This window comes from Lontra canadensis, unplaced genomic scaffold, assembly GCF_010015895.1.
Source record: "Lontra canadensis isolate GAN:19392208 unplaced genomic scaffold, GSC_riverotter_1.0 scaffold67, whole genome shotgun sequence".
Lineage (NCBI taxonomy): Eukaryota > Metazoa > Chordata > Mammalia > Carnivora > Mustelidae > Lontra > Lontra canadensis.
This window is the reverse complement of record NW_022631061.1, coordinates 4,508,182-4,525,806: the sequence shown is the minus strand read 5'-3', so window position 1 is coordinate 4,525,806 and position 17,625 is coordinate 4,508,182. Positions and strand designations below refer to the sequence as shown.

Here is a 17,625-nt window from a genome sequence, read left to right as displayed (position 1 = left end):
ACTCCTCCCCCTTCTCTCTGCTCCACCTCACGTTTGGGTGGCAGCCGGGGGACGGCCTGGGGTCTTTGAAAGATCTTTGTTTGCCCTTAGAGAGGGCGGTCCCCCAAAGTGGTCCGTGGTTGTAGCTGACTGCCCTGCTGCGTGCTCTCTACAGAGTGGAAAGGGATGAGATTTGAAGCCAGAGGACTTAAGTTCTAGACCGCGTGTTGCTCCTAGGTAGCAAGATTTCAAGCCCTCCAAGCCTGTTTGCCCCCTTTAAAAATTGTGAAACCACTTTCACTCTCTACTCTTCCACTCACTACCCTCTGCAGGCTTCCGTAGCATCCTTTACATTCTTGGGGTGGTAATCATCTCGTTCTGTGCCTGTCTTCTCTCCAAGTCGCCCTGGGAGAAGGGAACCTGTCCTCATTCACAGGGTCTGTGACATGCGCAGCAAGAGCCTTAATTCAGATTTGCTGTATAACCGAGCAAGCTTTCAACTGGTGTGGAGAGAGAGCTGCTCCTAGACCTTGCTGCTGCCAGAAAGCTCTTGAGCAAATAAACAGCGAAACAACCTCGGATTAGAAAAAGGGTGGGCTCTACGTGGTTATATAGGCGTCATTTTAGTTTGATCATAGTCTTGAGCTTTAAGCAAGAAGCCTTACCAATACAGATACTAAAGCTTGTTAACACTTACCGAACGCGTAAATCTTACAATCATGTATATTAGTACTGTCAGCTGGGGAAACCAAATCACCTGGTTAAGTAACTTGTCTGGTAACAAGGCCATGGTTTCAATTCAAGTCCCTTTGATTTCAGACACTAAACCCATGGTTAAGTTTCTGTTTACCCTCTAGAGCAAAATAATTGGCTTTTTTCACCTTTTTTGGGAAAGGGATCCTCCTCACTAGGAGTGAATTAATGAGATCTGTTGGCATGCTCTACAACCCTCTGAAATACATTTTCTCATAATATATATATAACACTCCCCCCATGCTCCTTGCTTCTGTGGTTCTGGGATCTTTACATTCATTGGCTCTGCCACAGTATACTTACTTCCTTATACTCTTCTAGTTTGCTGCTCAGATAAATTATTATTTGTATTTGATTTAGTATATGCTTTAAAACAGGATCTCTAAAATAGTTACTATAGGGCACACGAGTGACTTGCTAACGAAAGCATGTGTATGAATAAGAAGTCAGAAATGAAAAACAGCTTTGAAGAAGATTCAGGAACAGTGAGTTGAAGAGATAGGGAAGAGCAATTAGGAATCAGGTGGAAATTAGACCTCTGTAGGCAGGTAGATTGCCTGTCCTTTAATTAGGATAATAGGCAGCAGCTTCCATCAGGATCTGAAATAAAGGGAGAAGCTTGGAATGAACCAACACTAACTTGATCAGGGGAAAAAGGAAGGGGGTGGATGAAGGTGGGAGGCAAAACAAGGAGAAAAACAAACCCCCTCCAGGGATATTGTGCTGTGCTTGGCCACGGGGCCGATGGAGCGCTTTGTCCGTGTTCCCTATGGCTTGTACCAGGGCTATGGGAATCCAATGCCTTTGGGCCATCCCGGAGTCTCTGAACACAAACAGCCTGATTGGAGGCCAAACGTTGGTCCCCCTACTTTCCTGGCCAGGCCTGGGTTGCTGGTGCCTGCAAATGCTTCCGACTGCTGCATGGACCCTTACAAGAGGGCTCAGCTTAAGGCTGTTCTCTCCCAGATGAACCCCAGCCTAAGCCTGCGGCTTTACAAGGCCCACACCAGGGAGGTGGGCGTGCAGGTGAGCCCGCGGGTGGACAAGTCAGTGCAGTGCTCACTGGGGCCTCGCACCTTGCGCAGCCTCTCCCCTTGGGGCAGCACAGGCCACAAGGCACCCCTGTCAGCCTGGGGAGTCTATTCACCAGTGATAGGTTGCAGGGGCTTGATTCAGCTGCAGAGGGAGGGGGAAGACCAGGAGAGGAAGGCACTTTTGGGCCCTGCTGAGGCCAGCCAGCAGCAGCAGCAGCCACCACCAACGCCAAGGTCAGAACAGGATGAACAGGAGGAACTTCACCAGCACAATGAGTTGGAGGAGGAAGATGCCTCAAGTCCTCGGGAAAGGAAGAGCAAGCAGGCACAGGGAGTTGGTGGGGAAGATCTGCTCAGGAAGTCCAATTTCCAGGTGAATTTTCTCCTCCCTGTCCTCAGTCCTCAGCTAGCCTCATCCTCTCTTCTTTTCCATTTCTGGGGCAATATAGCAAGATCTTTCACTTTCTCCCTTTACTTGATGAAGGAGAGGTTATTATGAAAACATGCGTTTTACATGTCCTACAGGTTTTGTAACTTTTTGGTGAAATTTCACCAAAAATAACTTTTTGGTGGAAAATTTTGCCAACTTTAATCATGTGAAAACCCAAAGTCTGGAAGCCACTGGTCTTGGGAAAGAGATAAAATGGAGTTTCAAGTCTGTCAAATATATGATCAGTTTCTCGTTTAGGGGAGAATGTGCTGGTGGCATTGTTGAAAGAACAGTAGAAAAGTATAGGAGATGGGAACAATAAGGATCCCAGAGTAATCCTTGAGAGATGAGATGCTAAATTAGCCTAGTAGCCTTGAGAACAGCTATGAATGAGGTTAGGAGGCTTTTTGTTTTGTTTTTTCTTTTTTTTTTTCCGGCTTTTTGTTTTATTTTATACGAAGCCACGATGGAAGAGGACCTGGATTCACTGCCCAACCCCCACCCCCCAAGATTGTAAAAGACTTTTCTTCCTTATCTGCAGTTTTTGGAACCAAAATATGGCTATTTTCACTGTAAAGATTGTAAGACCAGATGGGAGAGTGCTTACGTGTGGTGCATTTCTGGAACTAATAAGGTAAGTAAAAGTGAGTGAGATGTGGGAGGAGGATGGGGGGGAGACAAATGTTATATCGAGGGAGAGTATTTCTGATGGAGCCTGACCGTAACGCTGTCTCATTCATTTGGCAGCCTTAGTGCGGGGCCCTTAATAGGTACTTAGTTAATATTTAAACTGAACTGAATTGGACTGTCCACATGAACTACTAAGGCTCTTAAAGCTGGTGTTACATTTGGTTTGGTAGTTCTGTTGAACAAAATTTCAGGTTATTTAAGTGAAATCTTGCCCTTATGTATGGTGAAACTGTCTATAGTCTTAAAATTGGTATATTTTGAACCTGTTTGGGCCTTAGCTCCTGGAAATTTCCATGGTCTGGCCACAAGGTGGGGCAATACGAGAAATAATCTATTGTGACGGTTAACTTTGGAGAGATTTCTTTAGGCTAAACAGTTTTTCCCTCAATTTGAATTACTTGTCAACATATTAAGAATGGTGGGGTGCCTGGGTGGCTCAGGTGTTCGGTGTGTGCCTTTGGCTCAGGTCATGATCCTAGAGTCCTGGGATCAAGCCCTGTACTGGGGTCCCTGCCTGGCGGGAAGCCTGCTTCTCTCTCTTCCACTCCCCCTGCTTATATTCCCATTCTCTCTGTCAAATAAATAAATAAAATCTTTTAAAAAACAAAAAAAGAAAACGTATTGAGGTTGGGAAAGATGTCACAATCTGCATTTCCAGATTTCCCTGATAGACTCTGGTCACTATAGACTCTCATTTCAGTGTGATGACAGTAGGCTGGGGCTCAGCAGCTTCTAGCTCCTTTCAGTGGGCATGCACACTTCATTTTGCTACAGTCTACATCTGGTCTATTTCATTAACTTGGGTAAGCATTTGAGTTTGAGTTCCCTGTGCTTTCACATTTTAGATACTGCTTTTCTGGCTAACGGTGTGTAGGAGGAGAGGGCAAGAAAGAGTGCTAAAGCCTGAGTGAAAACTTGACTTTTCATACTAGCCATTTACTAGACCCTGAAGGCAAATGTATTTTTAAAGACTTTATTCATTTATTTCTCAGAGAGAGCTCAAGCACAGATGCAGGGGGAGGCAGGCAGAGGGAGAAGCAGGCTCTCTGTTGAGCAAGGACCCCAGTGTGGAACTTGAGCTCAGGACCCTGGGATCATGACCTAAGCCGACGGCAGAGGCTTTAACCCACTGAGCCACCCAGGTGCCCCCGCTAGAACTCATTCTTAAGAAATTTGTTCTCCTAGGAGTGACACAGATAAAATGCAATTTGGTGGTAGACACAGTGGTCCCAGTGGCTTGGAGGTGTTGCAGAAGTAAGACAGGAAGAGGCATGGTTACCATTTTGGAGAGAAGACATCATGATGGTCATGCAGGATTTCAGTGGATAGATAGGAGTTCAGCAAGTAAGGCAGGGAGAAAATGTGCACAAGAAAATGCACAGAGTTGAGAAACAGTAAGTATGGGTGGGTAGCTACAAATAATTTGAAGTTCAGGTGGAAAAATATGAGATAATGAAAAAATAGAGGCTCATACACTAGGTCAGAAGGAGAAGGTCAAGGATTCAGCCCACACAATGAATAAAATTATAATAGCTACTTCCCATTGATGATTTTTACTGTGGTACTTTGTGTACCTTATTAGGTAATTGCCAATTATAGAAAATAAGTGGTAGTATCTTGATTCTAAAGGTAAGGAAACTGAGGTGCAAAGAGTGAGGAAAAAGTGGCTCATAGCACCAGAAGAGCTTCAGACCTCAGGGCAGAGGGGCAAAAGCCAGGCACAAACTGGGGGAATGGAGTACTTAAATTAAGAACTCAGAGCCTAAGGTACATTTAATCTTGTATTTAAAAAATAGACTTGTTTCTCTTTAGGTTTATTTCAAACAACTATGTTGCAAATGCCTAAAGAGTTTTAACCCTTATCGAGTAGAAGCAATCCAGTGTCAGGTAAGCATATAGAGCACTTTCATTGTGTCTCTAATGTTGCCATTTTTAAATAGAAGTTTCTGTGGCAAAATGTTGTGATTTGATAGAATCGGATATTTGCATCAGAGTATTAAGTTTTCTATACCTTGAATTTTTATATTTTAGATAAAAGATAAATTCTAGATTTGGGGGGCGTGTAGGGAGGGGAGTAAGACTGACTTTTTAAAGTTGCTCCATATGGTGTGTTTTATGTACGGGCTATGTGTTTCTCAAACACCCTGTGTGTAGTTTGGATGTAGCAACTTTTTAAAAGTTTATTTTTGTTCTAGTTAGTTAACATACAGTGTTATATTAGTTTCAGGTGCACAATATAAGGTTTTGACAATTCCATAAGTATGTAGTAACTTAACAGTTTACCAGTATTAAGCTTTACTATGTACCGAACTTTGGGCTAAGTGCTTTATGTGCATTATCTCCTGTAATCTAAACTTTGAGGTAGGTGTTATCCCCATGTTACAGACCAGAAAGCTAAAGTCCAATAAGAAAATAACTTGCTCAAGTTTACACAAATAATAGAAATTAGAACGATGATCAGATTTTATGGTTTCTCCAGTGTCTAGGAAGTCATAGAATTAGATGAGAGCTTGCAGGAAACCTCTTTTTAAACTTTTCAGGGAAGTATGATGTAGTTGGTTTTTGTAATCAAGAGCTTTTTTAAAATCTAAATCCTTCATTTAGTGAAAAACATTTTTGTACTACTTTGAAATATTCAAAAGTAGTCTACTAGTTTATAAATTACCTTTAGATTTTTAGTTGGTTTTTTAATGTAAGTCGGGTTTAAATATGTTTTTATTATACTACTTTTTTTTCTTATGTTCAGTTGAATTGACTTTTTTTTTTTAATAAAAGATTCCCCATCTCTATTACCTTGGTAGTTTTCATTGTTTATTATTCTTCTGGTGCTTACCTTAGACAATACAACATGATTCTGTGAGCTATCAATGTCTACATAAATTGTGAATTTTAGATCTCCTTGACAATGCAATGAACTTAGAACACTCTAACTCCTTATTGCCTCATACTAGCTTTTATACTGCTGTTGTATATTTTAATTCTAAACTTTATAAGACATTATTTTATATAGTCATTCATCAGCTTTACCTACACATGTTTCTTTTCTGTTGTTTAGGTCCTTTCTGTATCTAGGGCCACTTTGCTTTTACCTGAAGACTACATTTTAATATTTTTTTTAAGATTTATTTTAGAGACAGAGTAGTGGGAAGGGCAGAGGGAGAGAATCTTTAACCACAGAGCCCAACACGAGGCTTGATCTCAAGACCATGAGATCATGACCTGAGCCAAAACCAAGAGTCAGATGCTTAACTGAATGAGCCACCCAGGTGCCCCATGTTTTAATATTTACTAAAGTGCAGGTCTGAAGGTGGCATCTCCTCTTGGATTTTAAAGGATAATTTTGCTGGGTATAGAATTTTTATGTTGGCAGTAGTTTCCTTTTTGCCCTTTAAGTGTCTGACCTTCATTGCTTTATGAAGTTGGCTATTAGTATTTTGTAGCTCTTTTGAAGTAATATCTCCTGTTCTTTGTCTCCTTAAATCTACTTACCTCTAAGATATTTCTCTGTTTTGGTTTTCAATTACAATTATATGCCTAGTTGTGGTTTCTTTGTATTTAACCTATTTGGGATTCATTTTATTTCTTGAATCTGTAGCTTAAAGATTTTTATCTCTTTTGGAAAGTTATCAGCCATTATCTTTTCAAATATTACTTCTGCCTGCATTCTCTTCCAGTTACTCATATTAGACCTTTCACCATCTCCCTTATGCCTTTTATGCTCTTTTCTATATTTCTTATGGTTTTGTCTCTGCTTGCTTCAGTTTGGATATCATCTACTAAACTATCCTTCATTTCTCTTTCCTCAGCTGTTTCCAACCTAGTATTAAAGCCATCTGTTGAGTTGATTTCAGTTATTCTGTTTCTCAGTGCTATAATTTTTATGTGTTGAAAAATGACTTCCAGATCTCTGCTGAAAATATCAGTCTTGTTTCTTTTGAATATATTAAGTGTAATTATCTTGAGATCTGTATTAGGTGACTCCATTAACTTAATGCCCTATGGTTCTGTTGCTATGCTCTTCATTTCCTGTGGTTCTGTCTCCTCATACACCTCATATGGTTATTTTTGATTGAGTGCTCTCTAATGAATATGAAGAATTATAGTGATAATTTGAAGCCCATGATAGTATATTCCTCCACAAGAGATTTGTTTGCTTCTGGGGAAGATGAGAGACACCAACAATTCAGATTGCTATTCCCTAAGCTGTTTTGAAGCTGGGCTTCAGCATCTGTGAAAGCTGGCTCAATTCTTGGTTCATCTTTATTCTTAGGTTGTAGCCTCCAGGGTCCCAACACAAAACCTGAACTGTATACCAGGTCTTTTCCATTTGGGCATGTTTAAAATTATCCCTCAGCTTTATCAACTTGTCAGACTTACCTTCAGCTTCCCACTTTCTTTCACCTCTTCCAGAATTGAAAGACCTTTAGAGAGGAAATAGTCCCAAATGTCAGGCTCATCTCCATTTCTGGGTTTCTTTCACTAATGATTCACTAATTCTCCAGTGCCTTCAAATAGTTCCTTTTAAAAGTTATTTTCTTTAGCTCAGCTTTTCTAGTTATCCTAAGTAGGAGGCTTGGTCAAAAACTCCTAGTCCACCATTGCCAGAAACAAAAACCTACCTTAGAGTACATACTGATTTTTATTTATTTTTTTAATTGAGGCTTTTCTTCCACAATAAGAGTATTGTGAGGAGTAAATGAATTTATATAAAGTGCTTAGGACAGTTTGTATAGTAAACACCATGTTCTAGCTATTAGAATTTTCTTCCAAGGATGCATTCTTGTCATTGGAAGAGTGGAAGATATAAATGTAGTACAACATTTCATAAATCACACTCAAGACTTTCATTTGCAAAATGAAAATCCCCATTTGCACAATATAAAATGTAAAACTTACTCATTTTTGCATATGATCATATGCATAAAATAGAACATTGATGATCACCTTTAAAGATTAGTGGGTTTGGGAGGGTGGGCAAGGGCAATATACCGGTCTCCATAGGGTATTATTTTTATTTGTCAGTAGACAGAAAGGGGTAATGGTTAAGAATACTCTACATTATAGTAAAGATTAGGTATGTCTGGAGAGAAAAGAGAATTAACTTCCTCTAGAACCTCTTCCCCCTAGTTGTGACAACCAAAAGCATCTCCCGACATTGCCAGACGTCTGTTGGTTGGTAAAATACAGCTGGTTGAGAATCACTGCCCTGGTGTTTTCAAATATTCCAACCTAGCTAATCAAATCACTTATTACTCACTCGCTGCCCCTCAGCCCCACCTGGCTACAGATGTAAAAACCCATTAGTGAGGACATTCTATAAACTCTCTTAAAATCTATCTCTTACATTAGATTTTCTTACTTGGCTTAGCAACATTCTCTTAAATATCATCTTTGCTTTTTCCTCTTGCAAAATGAGTGCCATTTGACAGGATATGAGTGGTTTTGTACAACTTGGCCCTAGACTTCTCATAAGATTCAAAGGGGGATGAAGATGTGAGGGATATGGATGGCGGGGAGAAGTATTTTGATTTGATGATTACATCTGAAACACTGATTTAATTATTTAGTGTCCAAACTATTCCTTGTTTTCTAAAGACCTGTTCAAAGTCTCGTTGTTCCTGTTCTCAAAAGAAAAGGCACATTGATCTAAGGAGGCCTCATCGACAGGAACTGTGTGGTCGCTGCAAAGACAAGAGATTCTCCTGTGGCAATACTTACAGCTTTAAATACATCATTTGACAGGCAGTATGAATTGTGCCCATACCCAACTCTCCTTGTGATTTACTGTACTGTTCCTTTTTTGAAGCTTAGCTCTGAGCTGATATTGGAAAATGGATTAGGCTTTTGTACTTTTTGGAGGTTGTATAACAGTTGTACAATGTCAGTAGAATAAAATAAATGCATGTAAAATAGACCGTGAAGGTACATTAATTGTGATCACGAGGTAAAAACCTCCATATGGCACTGGGAGATAGTAGACACTGTCACTTTTATAAAGGGAACAATGAAGAGGAACTGTAGGCATTTGACAAACTGGGGACATAGAGATGATCACAGACATGAATATTGCCTCAAGTAATTACAGCAAATGCTTAAACAGCACTTATTTGCTAGGGATTGCAGCTTACCACAGCAGTCATACTAAGCAGAAACTACTATACCCTTTCTTAACAGATGAGGAGAGGGAGACACAGATCATAGTATACAGCCAGTGTTTGAACCCACATGGACTCGAACTTCCTCCATGGCTTGAACTACTACATTTACATTTTTTTCCCCCTCAGATTCAGATGTGGTAAGTGCTGTGAAGGAAACAGAGGGCTATTATAGAGTGAGCTTTTAGATAGAGTAGTTGGGATGAAGGAGCAGGAGAATTGAGAACTTGCAGGATGGAGGGAGCTTGGAGAAAAGATGGTTTTGATCCAAGAGAACAGCAAGAGCAAAGGCTCTGAGTGAGTGGGCCACATACTTGGCATGTCCCAGGAATAGGGGCCCCTGAAGCTAACGTGGGACAGAGGCTGGAGAGGACAGGGCTCAGGTCACGGAAAGTTCTTTTGGCCATGGTCAGGCATGCAGCAGCCCATAAAGGGTCACAAGACTGTGACATCAGAGTCTTACCTTAAAAAAACACCCTCTGTTAGTCACCATACAGTACATTAATTTTTGATGTAGTGTTCCATGATTCATTATTTGTGTATAACATGCAGTACTGTATGGTGACTTACATAACAATAAGATAATAAATAAAATTCCAAAGCTTAACATAAATAAATAAAAATAAAAATTAGGGCAGCGGGGAACTCCCTCTGTTGGGGAAAGACCAGAATGCACAGGCAAAATGATGTCTTAGACAAGGGTGATGGCCATGGAGATGGAGAGAAGTACATCAATTCAAGATAATGTTGGAATTACAAAGGATTGGAAGTGGATGATGCAGAAATAGATGACTTTTAGATTTCTACTTTGAGCCATGACACAGATGGAATTGAGAAGTATAATATTTAGGAGCATGTTCTAGTGTCAGATTACCTAACTTCAAATCCTGGATGCGCTACCTTATGTATGCTTGTGGGCAAATTACAGGCATACCTTAAAGCTATTGCAGGTTCAGTTCCAGACACTGCAATAAAGTATCTCAATAACGTCTGTCAAATGATTTTTTTTTTGTTTTTAGCACGTATAAAAGTTATATTTACATATACTATAATCTATACTATTATCTATTAAGTGTGCAATAGCATTATTACTAAAAATGTACATAATTCAAAAATACTTTATTGGTAAAAAAAATAATCTGAGCTTTCAGCAAGTTGTAATTTTTGCTGGTGGAAGTTCTTGGCTTGATGTTGATGGCTGCTGACTGATCAGCGTGGTGCTTGCCTACTGACTGATTAGGGTGGTTAGGATGGCTGTGGCAATTTCTTATTTCTTGTTTTAAAACAGCAAAGAAGTTTGTCTCATCCATTGACTCTTCCTCTCATGAATGATTTCTCTGTAGCATGTGATGCTGTTTGATAGCATTTACCCACAGTAGAACTTCTTTCAAAATTGGGATCATTACTCTCAAACTATGCAGGTCTTTTATCAACTAAGTTGGTATGATATATTTTTTTAGGTCTCATTTATTTATCTATCTATCTATCTATCTATCTAGGGGAAGAGAGAGTGGGGGAGGAGCAGAGGGAGATAGGGTCTTAAGCAGACTCCATGCCCAGCATGGAGCCCAATGTGGGACTCTGTCTCACAGCCCTGAAATCATGACCTGAACCAAAATCAAGAGTTGGAGGCTTAACTGACTGAGGCACCCAGGTACCCCTATACTAAGCTCTTTCAAACACATCATCTCTTAAACCTCAGAAAAGCTCCTAGAGGTACATGTAATTGTTATCCCTATTGTAAAGCTGGGGAATCTGAAGTAGACACAATTTGATATCACATAAACACACTTGAATTCAGATGGATTGCCTCAAGCAGCTATGCTCTCCCCAAGAGAGAAAAGAGAGCTACATGAGCAGTTTTGGAGAAATTGCAAGGATTTATGTGGCCTAAACATAGGGTGTTTGGGAAATGAAGTGGAAGAAAGGGCCAGAAATGAGGGTGGTGCTAGATTGCAGAATGTTACTTCAAGGATTTTTTTTCTTTAGGTAGTGGGGAGACCTGGGTTTTGCATAAAGGGGTAATGTGATTTAACTAGCAGTTGTAGGATAAGTCCTATGGTGGCCTGAAGCATGGATTTGAAAAGGGACAGATTCATGGTCAAAGAACAGTTAAAAGCTACTGGGACACACAGGAGTGATAACAAGGGTGAGAGCCAGGATGGGGTTCATGGATGGGCAAGGGCAGATGTGGGAGGCATTGTGGGACGTGGACTTGGCAGATGTTGTAACTTTTCTGTTTGGAAGGAGGAGTTTCAGTTTCTACCATGTGGAATATAGTGATGTGCTGGATCAGAGGTCAGGAGCAAAGATCCAGGAGAAAGACTAGGTGTCAGGGTGCAGGCATGTTGAATTTGAGGAACTGTTTAACAGCCACATGTCCAGTGGGAATGTGGGAAGTTTTGGTGTAGGCCAGGGGAAGAGAATTTGACATAAAAAGCGGTAAGAGTTGAAGCCATGGACCAGAATATAGGACAAAAGCAGAGAAGAGCAAGGCTAGATCCATAAGGAATTCTTGGTTTTATTTATTTATTTTTATTATTTTTTTTATTATGTTTCATTAATCATCATACAGTATGTCATTTGTTTTTGATGTAGTGTTCCAAGATTCATTGTTTATGTACAACACCCAGTGCTCCATGCCCTCCTTAATACCCATCACCAGGCCAACCCATCCCCCCACCCCTTCTCTTCTAAAACCCTCAGTTTGTTTCTGAGTCCACAGTCTCTCATGGTTCATCTCCCCCTCTGACTCCCTCTCTTCATTTTTCCCTTCCTTCTCCTAATGTCCTCCATGCTATTCCTTATGTTCCACAAGTAAATGAAACCATGTGATAATTGACTTTCTCTGCTTGACTTATTTCACTCAGCATAATCTTCTCCAGTCCCATCCATATTGATGGAAAAGTTGGGTATTCATCCTTTCTGATGGCTGAGTAATACTCCATTGCCTATATGGACCACATCTTCTTTATCCATTTATCTGTTGAAGGGCATCTCAGCTCTTTGCACAGTTTGGCTCTTGTGGACATTGCTGCTATGTACATTGGGGTGCATATGGCCCTTCTTTTCACTACATCTGTGTCTTGGGGGTAAATAACTAGTAGTGCAATTGCCAGGCCATAGGATAGCTCTATTTTTAATTTTTTGAGGAACCTCCACACTGTTTTCCAAAGTGGCTGCTCCAACTTGATTTCCAACAATAGTTAAGAGGGTTCCCCTTTCTCCACTTCCTCTCCAACATTTGTTGTTTCTTGTCTTATTAATTTTGGCCATTCTAACTGGTGTAAGGTGGTATCTCAATGTGGTTTTGATTTGAATCTCCCTGATGGCTAATGATGAACATTGTTTCATGTGTCTGTTAGCCATTTGTATGTCTTCTTTGGAGAAGTGTCTGTTCATGTCTTCTGCCCATTTTTTGACCTATTTGTTTTTTGGGTGTTGAGTTTGAGAAGATCTTTATAGATCTTGGATATCAGCCTTTTGTCTGTAGTGTCATTTGCAAATATCTTCTTCCATCCCGTGGGTTGCCTCTTTGTCCTGTCGACTGTTACCTTTGTTGTGCAGAAGCTTTTGATCTTGATGAAGTCCCAAAAATTCATTTTTGCTTTTGTTTCCTTTGCCTTAGAGACATGTTATCAAAGAAGTTGCTGTGGCCGATGTTGAAGAGGTTACTGCTTATGTTCTCCTCTAGGATTTTGATGGATTCCTATCTCACATTGGGATTTTCATCCATTTTGAGTTTATCTTTGTGTATGGTGTAGGAGAATAGTCGAATTTCATTCTTCTGTATATAGCTGTCCAATTTTTCCAGCACCATTTATTGAAGAGACTGTCTTTTTTCCATTGGATATTTTTTCCTCCTTTGTAGAAGATTATTTGACCATAGAATTGAGGGTCCATATCGGGGCTCTCTGCTCTGTTCCATTGGTCTGTGTGTCTGCTTTTGTGCCAGTACCATGCTATCTTGGTGATCACAGCTTTGTAATGAAGCTTGGAGTCAGGCAACAAGATGCCCCCAGCTTTGTTTTTCTTTTTTAACATTTCCTTGGTGATTCGGGTCCCATACCCAAATACTCAGATTTTCTGGTTCCATCAAATTTTAGGATTGTTTGTTCCAGCACTTTGAAAAATGCCAGTGGTATTTCGACTGGCATGGCGTTGAACGTATAGATTGCTCTGGGCAGCATAGACATTTTAACATTGTTTATTCTTCTGATTCATGAGCATGGAATGTTTTTCCATCTTTTTGTGTCTTCATCAATTTCTTTCATGAGTGTTCTGTAGTTTCTCAAGTACAGATCCTTTACCTCTTTGGTTAGGTTTATTCCAAGGTATCTTATGGTTTTTGGTGCTGTTGTAAATGTAATCAATTATCTAATTTCCCTTTCTATAGTTTCATTGTTAGTATAGAAGAAAGAAACTGATTTCTGTACATTGATTTTGTATCCTGCCACATTACTGAATTGGTATATGAGTTCTAGTAGTTTGTGGGTGGAGTCTCTTGGGTTTTCCAGATAAAGTATCATGTCATCTGTGAAGAGAAAGAGTTTGACTTCTTCATTGCCAATTTAAATACCTTTTATTTATTTATTTTTTTAATTTTATTTTTTATAAACATATATATATTTTTTCCCCCCAGGGGTACAAGTCTGTGAATCTCCAGGTTTACACACTTCACAGCACTCACCATAGCACATACCCTACCCAATGTCCATAACCCCACCCCCCCCTCCCAACCCCCCTCCCCCCAGCAACCCTCAGTTTGTTTTGTGAGATTAAGAGTCACTTATGGTTTGTCTCCCTCCCAATCCCAACTTGTTTCATTTACTCTTTTCCTACCCCATTAACCCCCCATGTTGCATCTCCTCTCCCTCATATCAGGGAGATCATATGATAGTTGTCTTTCTCCGCTTGACTTATTTCGCTAAGCATGATACCCTCTAGTTCCATCCACGTTGTCGCAAATGGCAAGATTTCATTTCTTTTGATGGCTGCATAGTATTCCATTGTATATATATACCACATCTTCTTTATCCATTCGTCTGTTGATGGACATCTAGGTTCTTTCCATAGTTTGGCTATTGTAGACATTGCTGCTATAAACATTTGGGTGCACGTGCCCCTTCGGATCACTACGTTTCTATCTTTAGGGTAAATACCCAGCAGTGCAATTGCTGGGTCATAGGGTAGTTCTATTTTCAACATTTTGAGGAACCTCCATGCTGTTTTCCAGAGTGGTTGCACCAGCTTGCATTCCCACCAACAGTGTAGGAGGGTTCCCCTTTCTCCGCATCCTCGCCAGCATCTGTCATTTCCGGACTTGTTCATTTTAGCCATTCTGACTGGTGTGAGGTGGTATCTCATTGTGGTTTTGATTTGTATTTCCCTGATGCCGAGTGATATGGAGCACTTTTTCATGTGTCTGTTGGCCATCTGGATGTCTTCTTTGCAGAAATGTCTGTTCATGTCTTCTGCCCATTTCTTGATGGGATTATTTGTTCTTTGGGTGTTGAGTTTGCTAAGTTCTTTATAGATTCTGGACACTAGCCCTTTATCTGATATGTCGTTTGCAAATATCTTCTCCCATTCTGTCAGTTGTCTTTTGGTTTTGTGAACTGTTTCCTTTGCTGTGCAAAAGCTTTTGATCTTGATAAAATCCCAATAGTTCATTTTTTGCCCTTGCTTCCCTTGCCTTTGGCGATGTTCCTAGGAAGATGTTGCTGCGGCTGAGGTCAAAGAGGTTGCTGCCTGTGTTCTCCTCAAGGATGTTGATGGATTCCTTTCTCACATTGAGGTCCTTCATCCATTTTGAGTCTATTTTCGTGTGTGGTGTAAGGAAATGATCCAATTTCATTTTTCTGCATGTGGCTGTCCAATTTTCCCAACACCATTTATTGAAGAGGCTGTCTTTTTTCCATTGGACATTCTTTCCTGCTTTGTCAAAGATTAGTTGACCATAGAGTTGAGGGTCTATTTCTGGGCTCTCTATTCTGTTCCATTGATCTATGTGTCTGTTTTTGTGCCAGTACCATGCTGTCCTGATGATGACAGCTTTGTAATAGAGCTTGAAGTCCAGAATTGTGATGCCACCAACTTTGGCTTTCTTTTTCAATATTCCTTTGGCTATTCGTGGTCTTTTCTGGTTCCATATAAATTTTAGGATTATTTCTTCCATTTCTTTGAAAAAAATGGATGGTACTTTGATAGGAATTGCATTCAATGTGTAGATTGCTTTAGGTAGCATAGACATTTTCACAATATTTATTCTTCCAACCCAGGAGCATGGAACATTTTTCCATTTCTTTGTGTCTTCCTCAATTTCTTTCATGAGTACTTTATAGTTTTCTGTGTATAGATTTAGTCTCTTTGGTTAGGTTTATTCCTAGGTATCTTATAGTTTTGGGTGCAATTGTAAATGGGATGGACTCCTTAATTTCTCTTTCTTCTGTCTTGTTGTTGGTGTAGAGAAATGCGACTGATTTCTGTGCATTGATTTTATATCCTGACACTTTACTGAATTCCTGTACCAGTTCTAGCAGTTTTGGAGTGGAGTCCTTTGGCTTTTCCACATATAGTATCATATCATCTGCGAAGAGTGATAGTTTGACTTCTTCTTTGCCGATTTGGATGCCTTTAATTTCTTTTTGTTGTCTGATTGCTGAGGCTAGGACTTCTAGTATTATGTTGAATAGCAGTGGTGATAACGGACATCTCTGCCGTGTTCCTGACCTTAGTGGAAAAGCTTTCAGTTTTTCTCCATTGAGAATGATACTTGCGATGGATTTTTCATAGATGGCTTTGATAATATTGAGGTATGTGCCCTCTATCCCTACACTTTGAAGAGTTTTGATCAGGAAGGGATGCTGTACTTTGTCAAATGCTTTTTCAGCATCTATGGAGAGTATCATATGGTTCTTGTTCTTTCTTTTATTAATGTGTTGTATCACATTGATTGATTTGTGGATGTTGAACCAACCTTGCAGCCCTGGAATAAATCCCACTTGGTCGTGGTGAATAATCCTTTTAATGTACTGTTGAATCCTATTGGCTAGTATTTTGGTGAGAATTTTTGCATCTGTGTTCATCAAGGATATTGGTCTGTAGTTCTCTTTTTTGATGGGATCCTTGTCTGGTTTGGGGATCAAGGTGATGCTGGCCTCATAAAATGAGTTTGGAAGTTTTCCTTCCATTTCTATTTTTTGGAACAGTCTCAGGAGAATAGGAATTAGTTCTTCTTTAAATGTTTGGTAGAATTCCCCAGGGAAGCCATCTGGCCCTGGGCTTTTGTTTGTTTGGAGATTTTTGATGACTGTTTCAATCTCCTTACTGGTTATGGGTCTGGTCAGGCTTTCTATTTCTTCCTGGTTCAGTTGTGGTAGTTTATATGTCTCTAGGAATGCATCCATTTCTTCCATATTGTCAAATTTGTTGGCGTAGAGTTGCTCATAATATGTTCTTATAATTGTCTGTATTTCTTGCGTGTTAGTTGTGATCTCTCCTCTTTCATTCATGATTTTATTGATTTGGGTCCTTTCTCTTTTCTTTTTGATAAGTCTGGCCAGGGGCTTATCAATCTTATTAATTCTTTCAAAGAACCAGCTCCTAGTTTTGTTGATTTGTTCTATTGTTTTTTTTTTGGTTTTTATTTCATTGATTTCTGCTCTGATCTTTATGATTTCTCTTCTCCTGCTGGGTTTAGGGTTTCTTTCTTGTTCTTTCTCCAGCTCCTTTAGGTGTAGGGTTAGGTTGTGTACCTGAGACCTTTCTTGTTTCTTGAGAAAGGCTTGTACCGCTATATATTTTCCTCTCAGGACTGCCTTTGTTGTGTCCCACAGATTTTGAACTGTTGTGTTTTCATTATCATTTGTTTCCATGAATTTTTTCAATTCTTCTTTAATTTCCTGGTTGACCCATTCATTCTTTAGAAGGATGCTGTTTAGTCGCCATGTATTTGGGTTCTTTCCAAATTTCCTCTTGCGATTGAGTTCTAGCTTCAGAGCATTGTGGTCTGAAAATATGCAGGGAATGATCCCAATCTTTTGATACCGGTTGAGACCTGATTTAGAACCAAGGATGTGATCTATTCTGGAGAATGTTCCATGTGCACTAGAGAAGAATGTGTATTCTGTTGCTTTGGGATGAAATGTTCTGAATATATCTGTGATGTCCCTCTGGTCCAGTGTGTCATTTAAGGCCTTTATTTCCTTGTTGATCTTTTGCTTGGATGATCTGTCCATTTCAGTGAGGGGAGTGTTAAAGTCCCCTACTATTATTGTATGATTGTCGATGTGTTTCTTTGATTTTGTTATTAATTGGTTTATATAGTTGGCTGCTCCCACGTTAGGGGCATAGATATTTACAATTGTTAGATCTTCTTGTTGGACAGATCCTTTGAGTATGGTATAGTGTCCTTCTTCATCTCTTATTATAGTCTTTGGTTTAAAATCTAATTGATCTGATATAAGGATTGCCACTCCTGCTTTCTTCTGATGTCCATTAGCATGGTAAATTCTTTTCCACCCCCTCACTTTAAATCTGAAGTTGTCTTCGGGTTTAAAATGAGTTTCTTGTAGGCAACATA

At 39.8% G+C, this 17,625-nt stretch overlaps 1 protein-coding gene across 1 annotated transcript; it reads left to right on the top strand.

Moving 5' to 3' along the window:
- The first annotated feature begins 1,476 nt into the window (after positions 1-1,476).
- ZAR1L (zygote arrest 1 like) lies at positions 1,477-8,625 on the top strand. Its single transcript, XM_032879944.1, has 4 exons — positions 1,477-2,139; positions 2,738-2,830; positions 4,699-4,773; positions 8,482-8,625. The coding sequence occupies exons 1-4, from the start codon at positions 1,477-1,479 to the stop codon at positions 8,623-8,625; spliced, it is 975 nt and encodes a 324-aa protein (XP_032735835.1).
- The last annotated feature ends 9,000 nt before the right edge of the window (positions 8,626-17,625 follow it).

What these genes read in the sequence shown, in the direction of transcription:
- ZAR1L (XM_032879944.1), top strand. Translation starts at nt 1,477, where the DNA reads ATGGAGCGCTTTGTCCGTGTTCCCTATGGCTTGTACCAGGGCTATGGG. An exon ending in TCAGGAAGTCCAATTTCCAG is followed by an intron (nt 2,140 to 2,737) that starts GTGAATTTTCTC and finishes CCTTATCTGCAG; the next exon opens with TTTTTGGAACCAAAATATGG. An exon ending in TAGAAGCAATCCAGTGTCAG is followed by an intron (nt 4,774 to 8,481) that starts GTAAGCATATAG and finishes TGTTTTCTAAAG; the next exon opens with ACCTGTTCAAAGTCTCGTTG.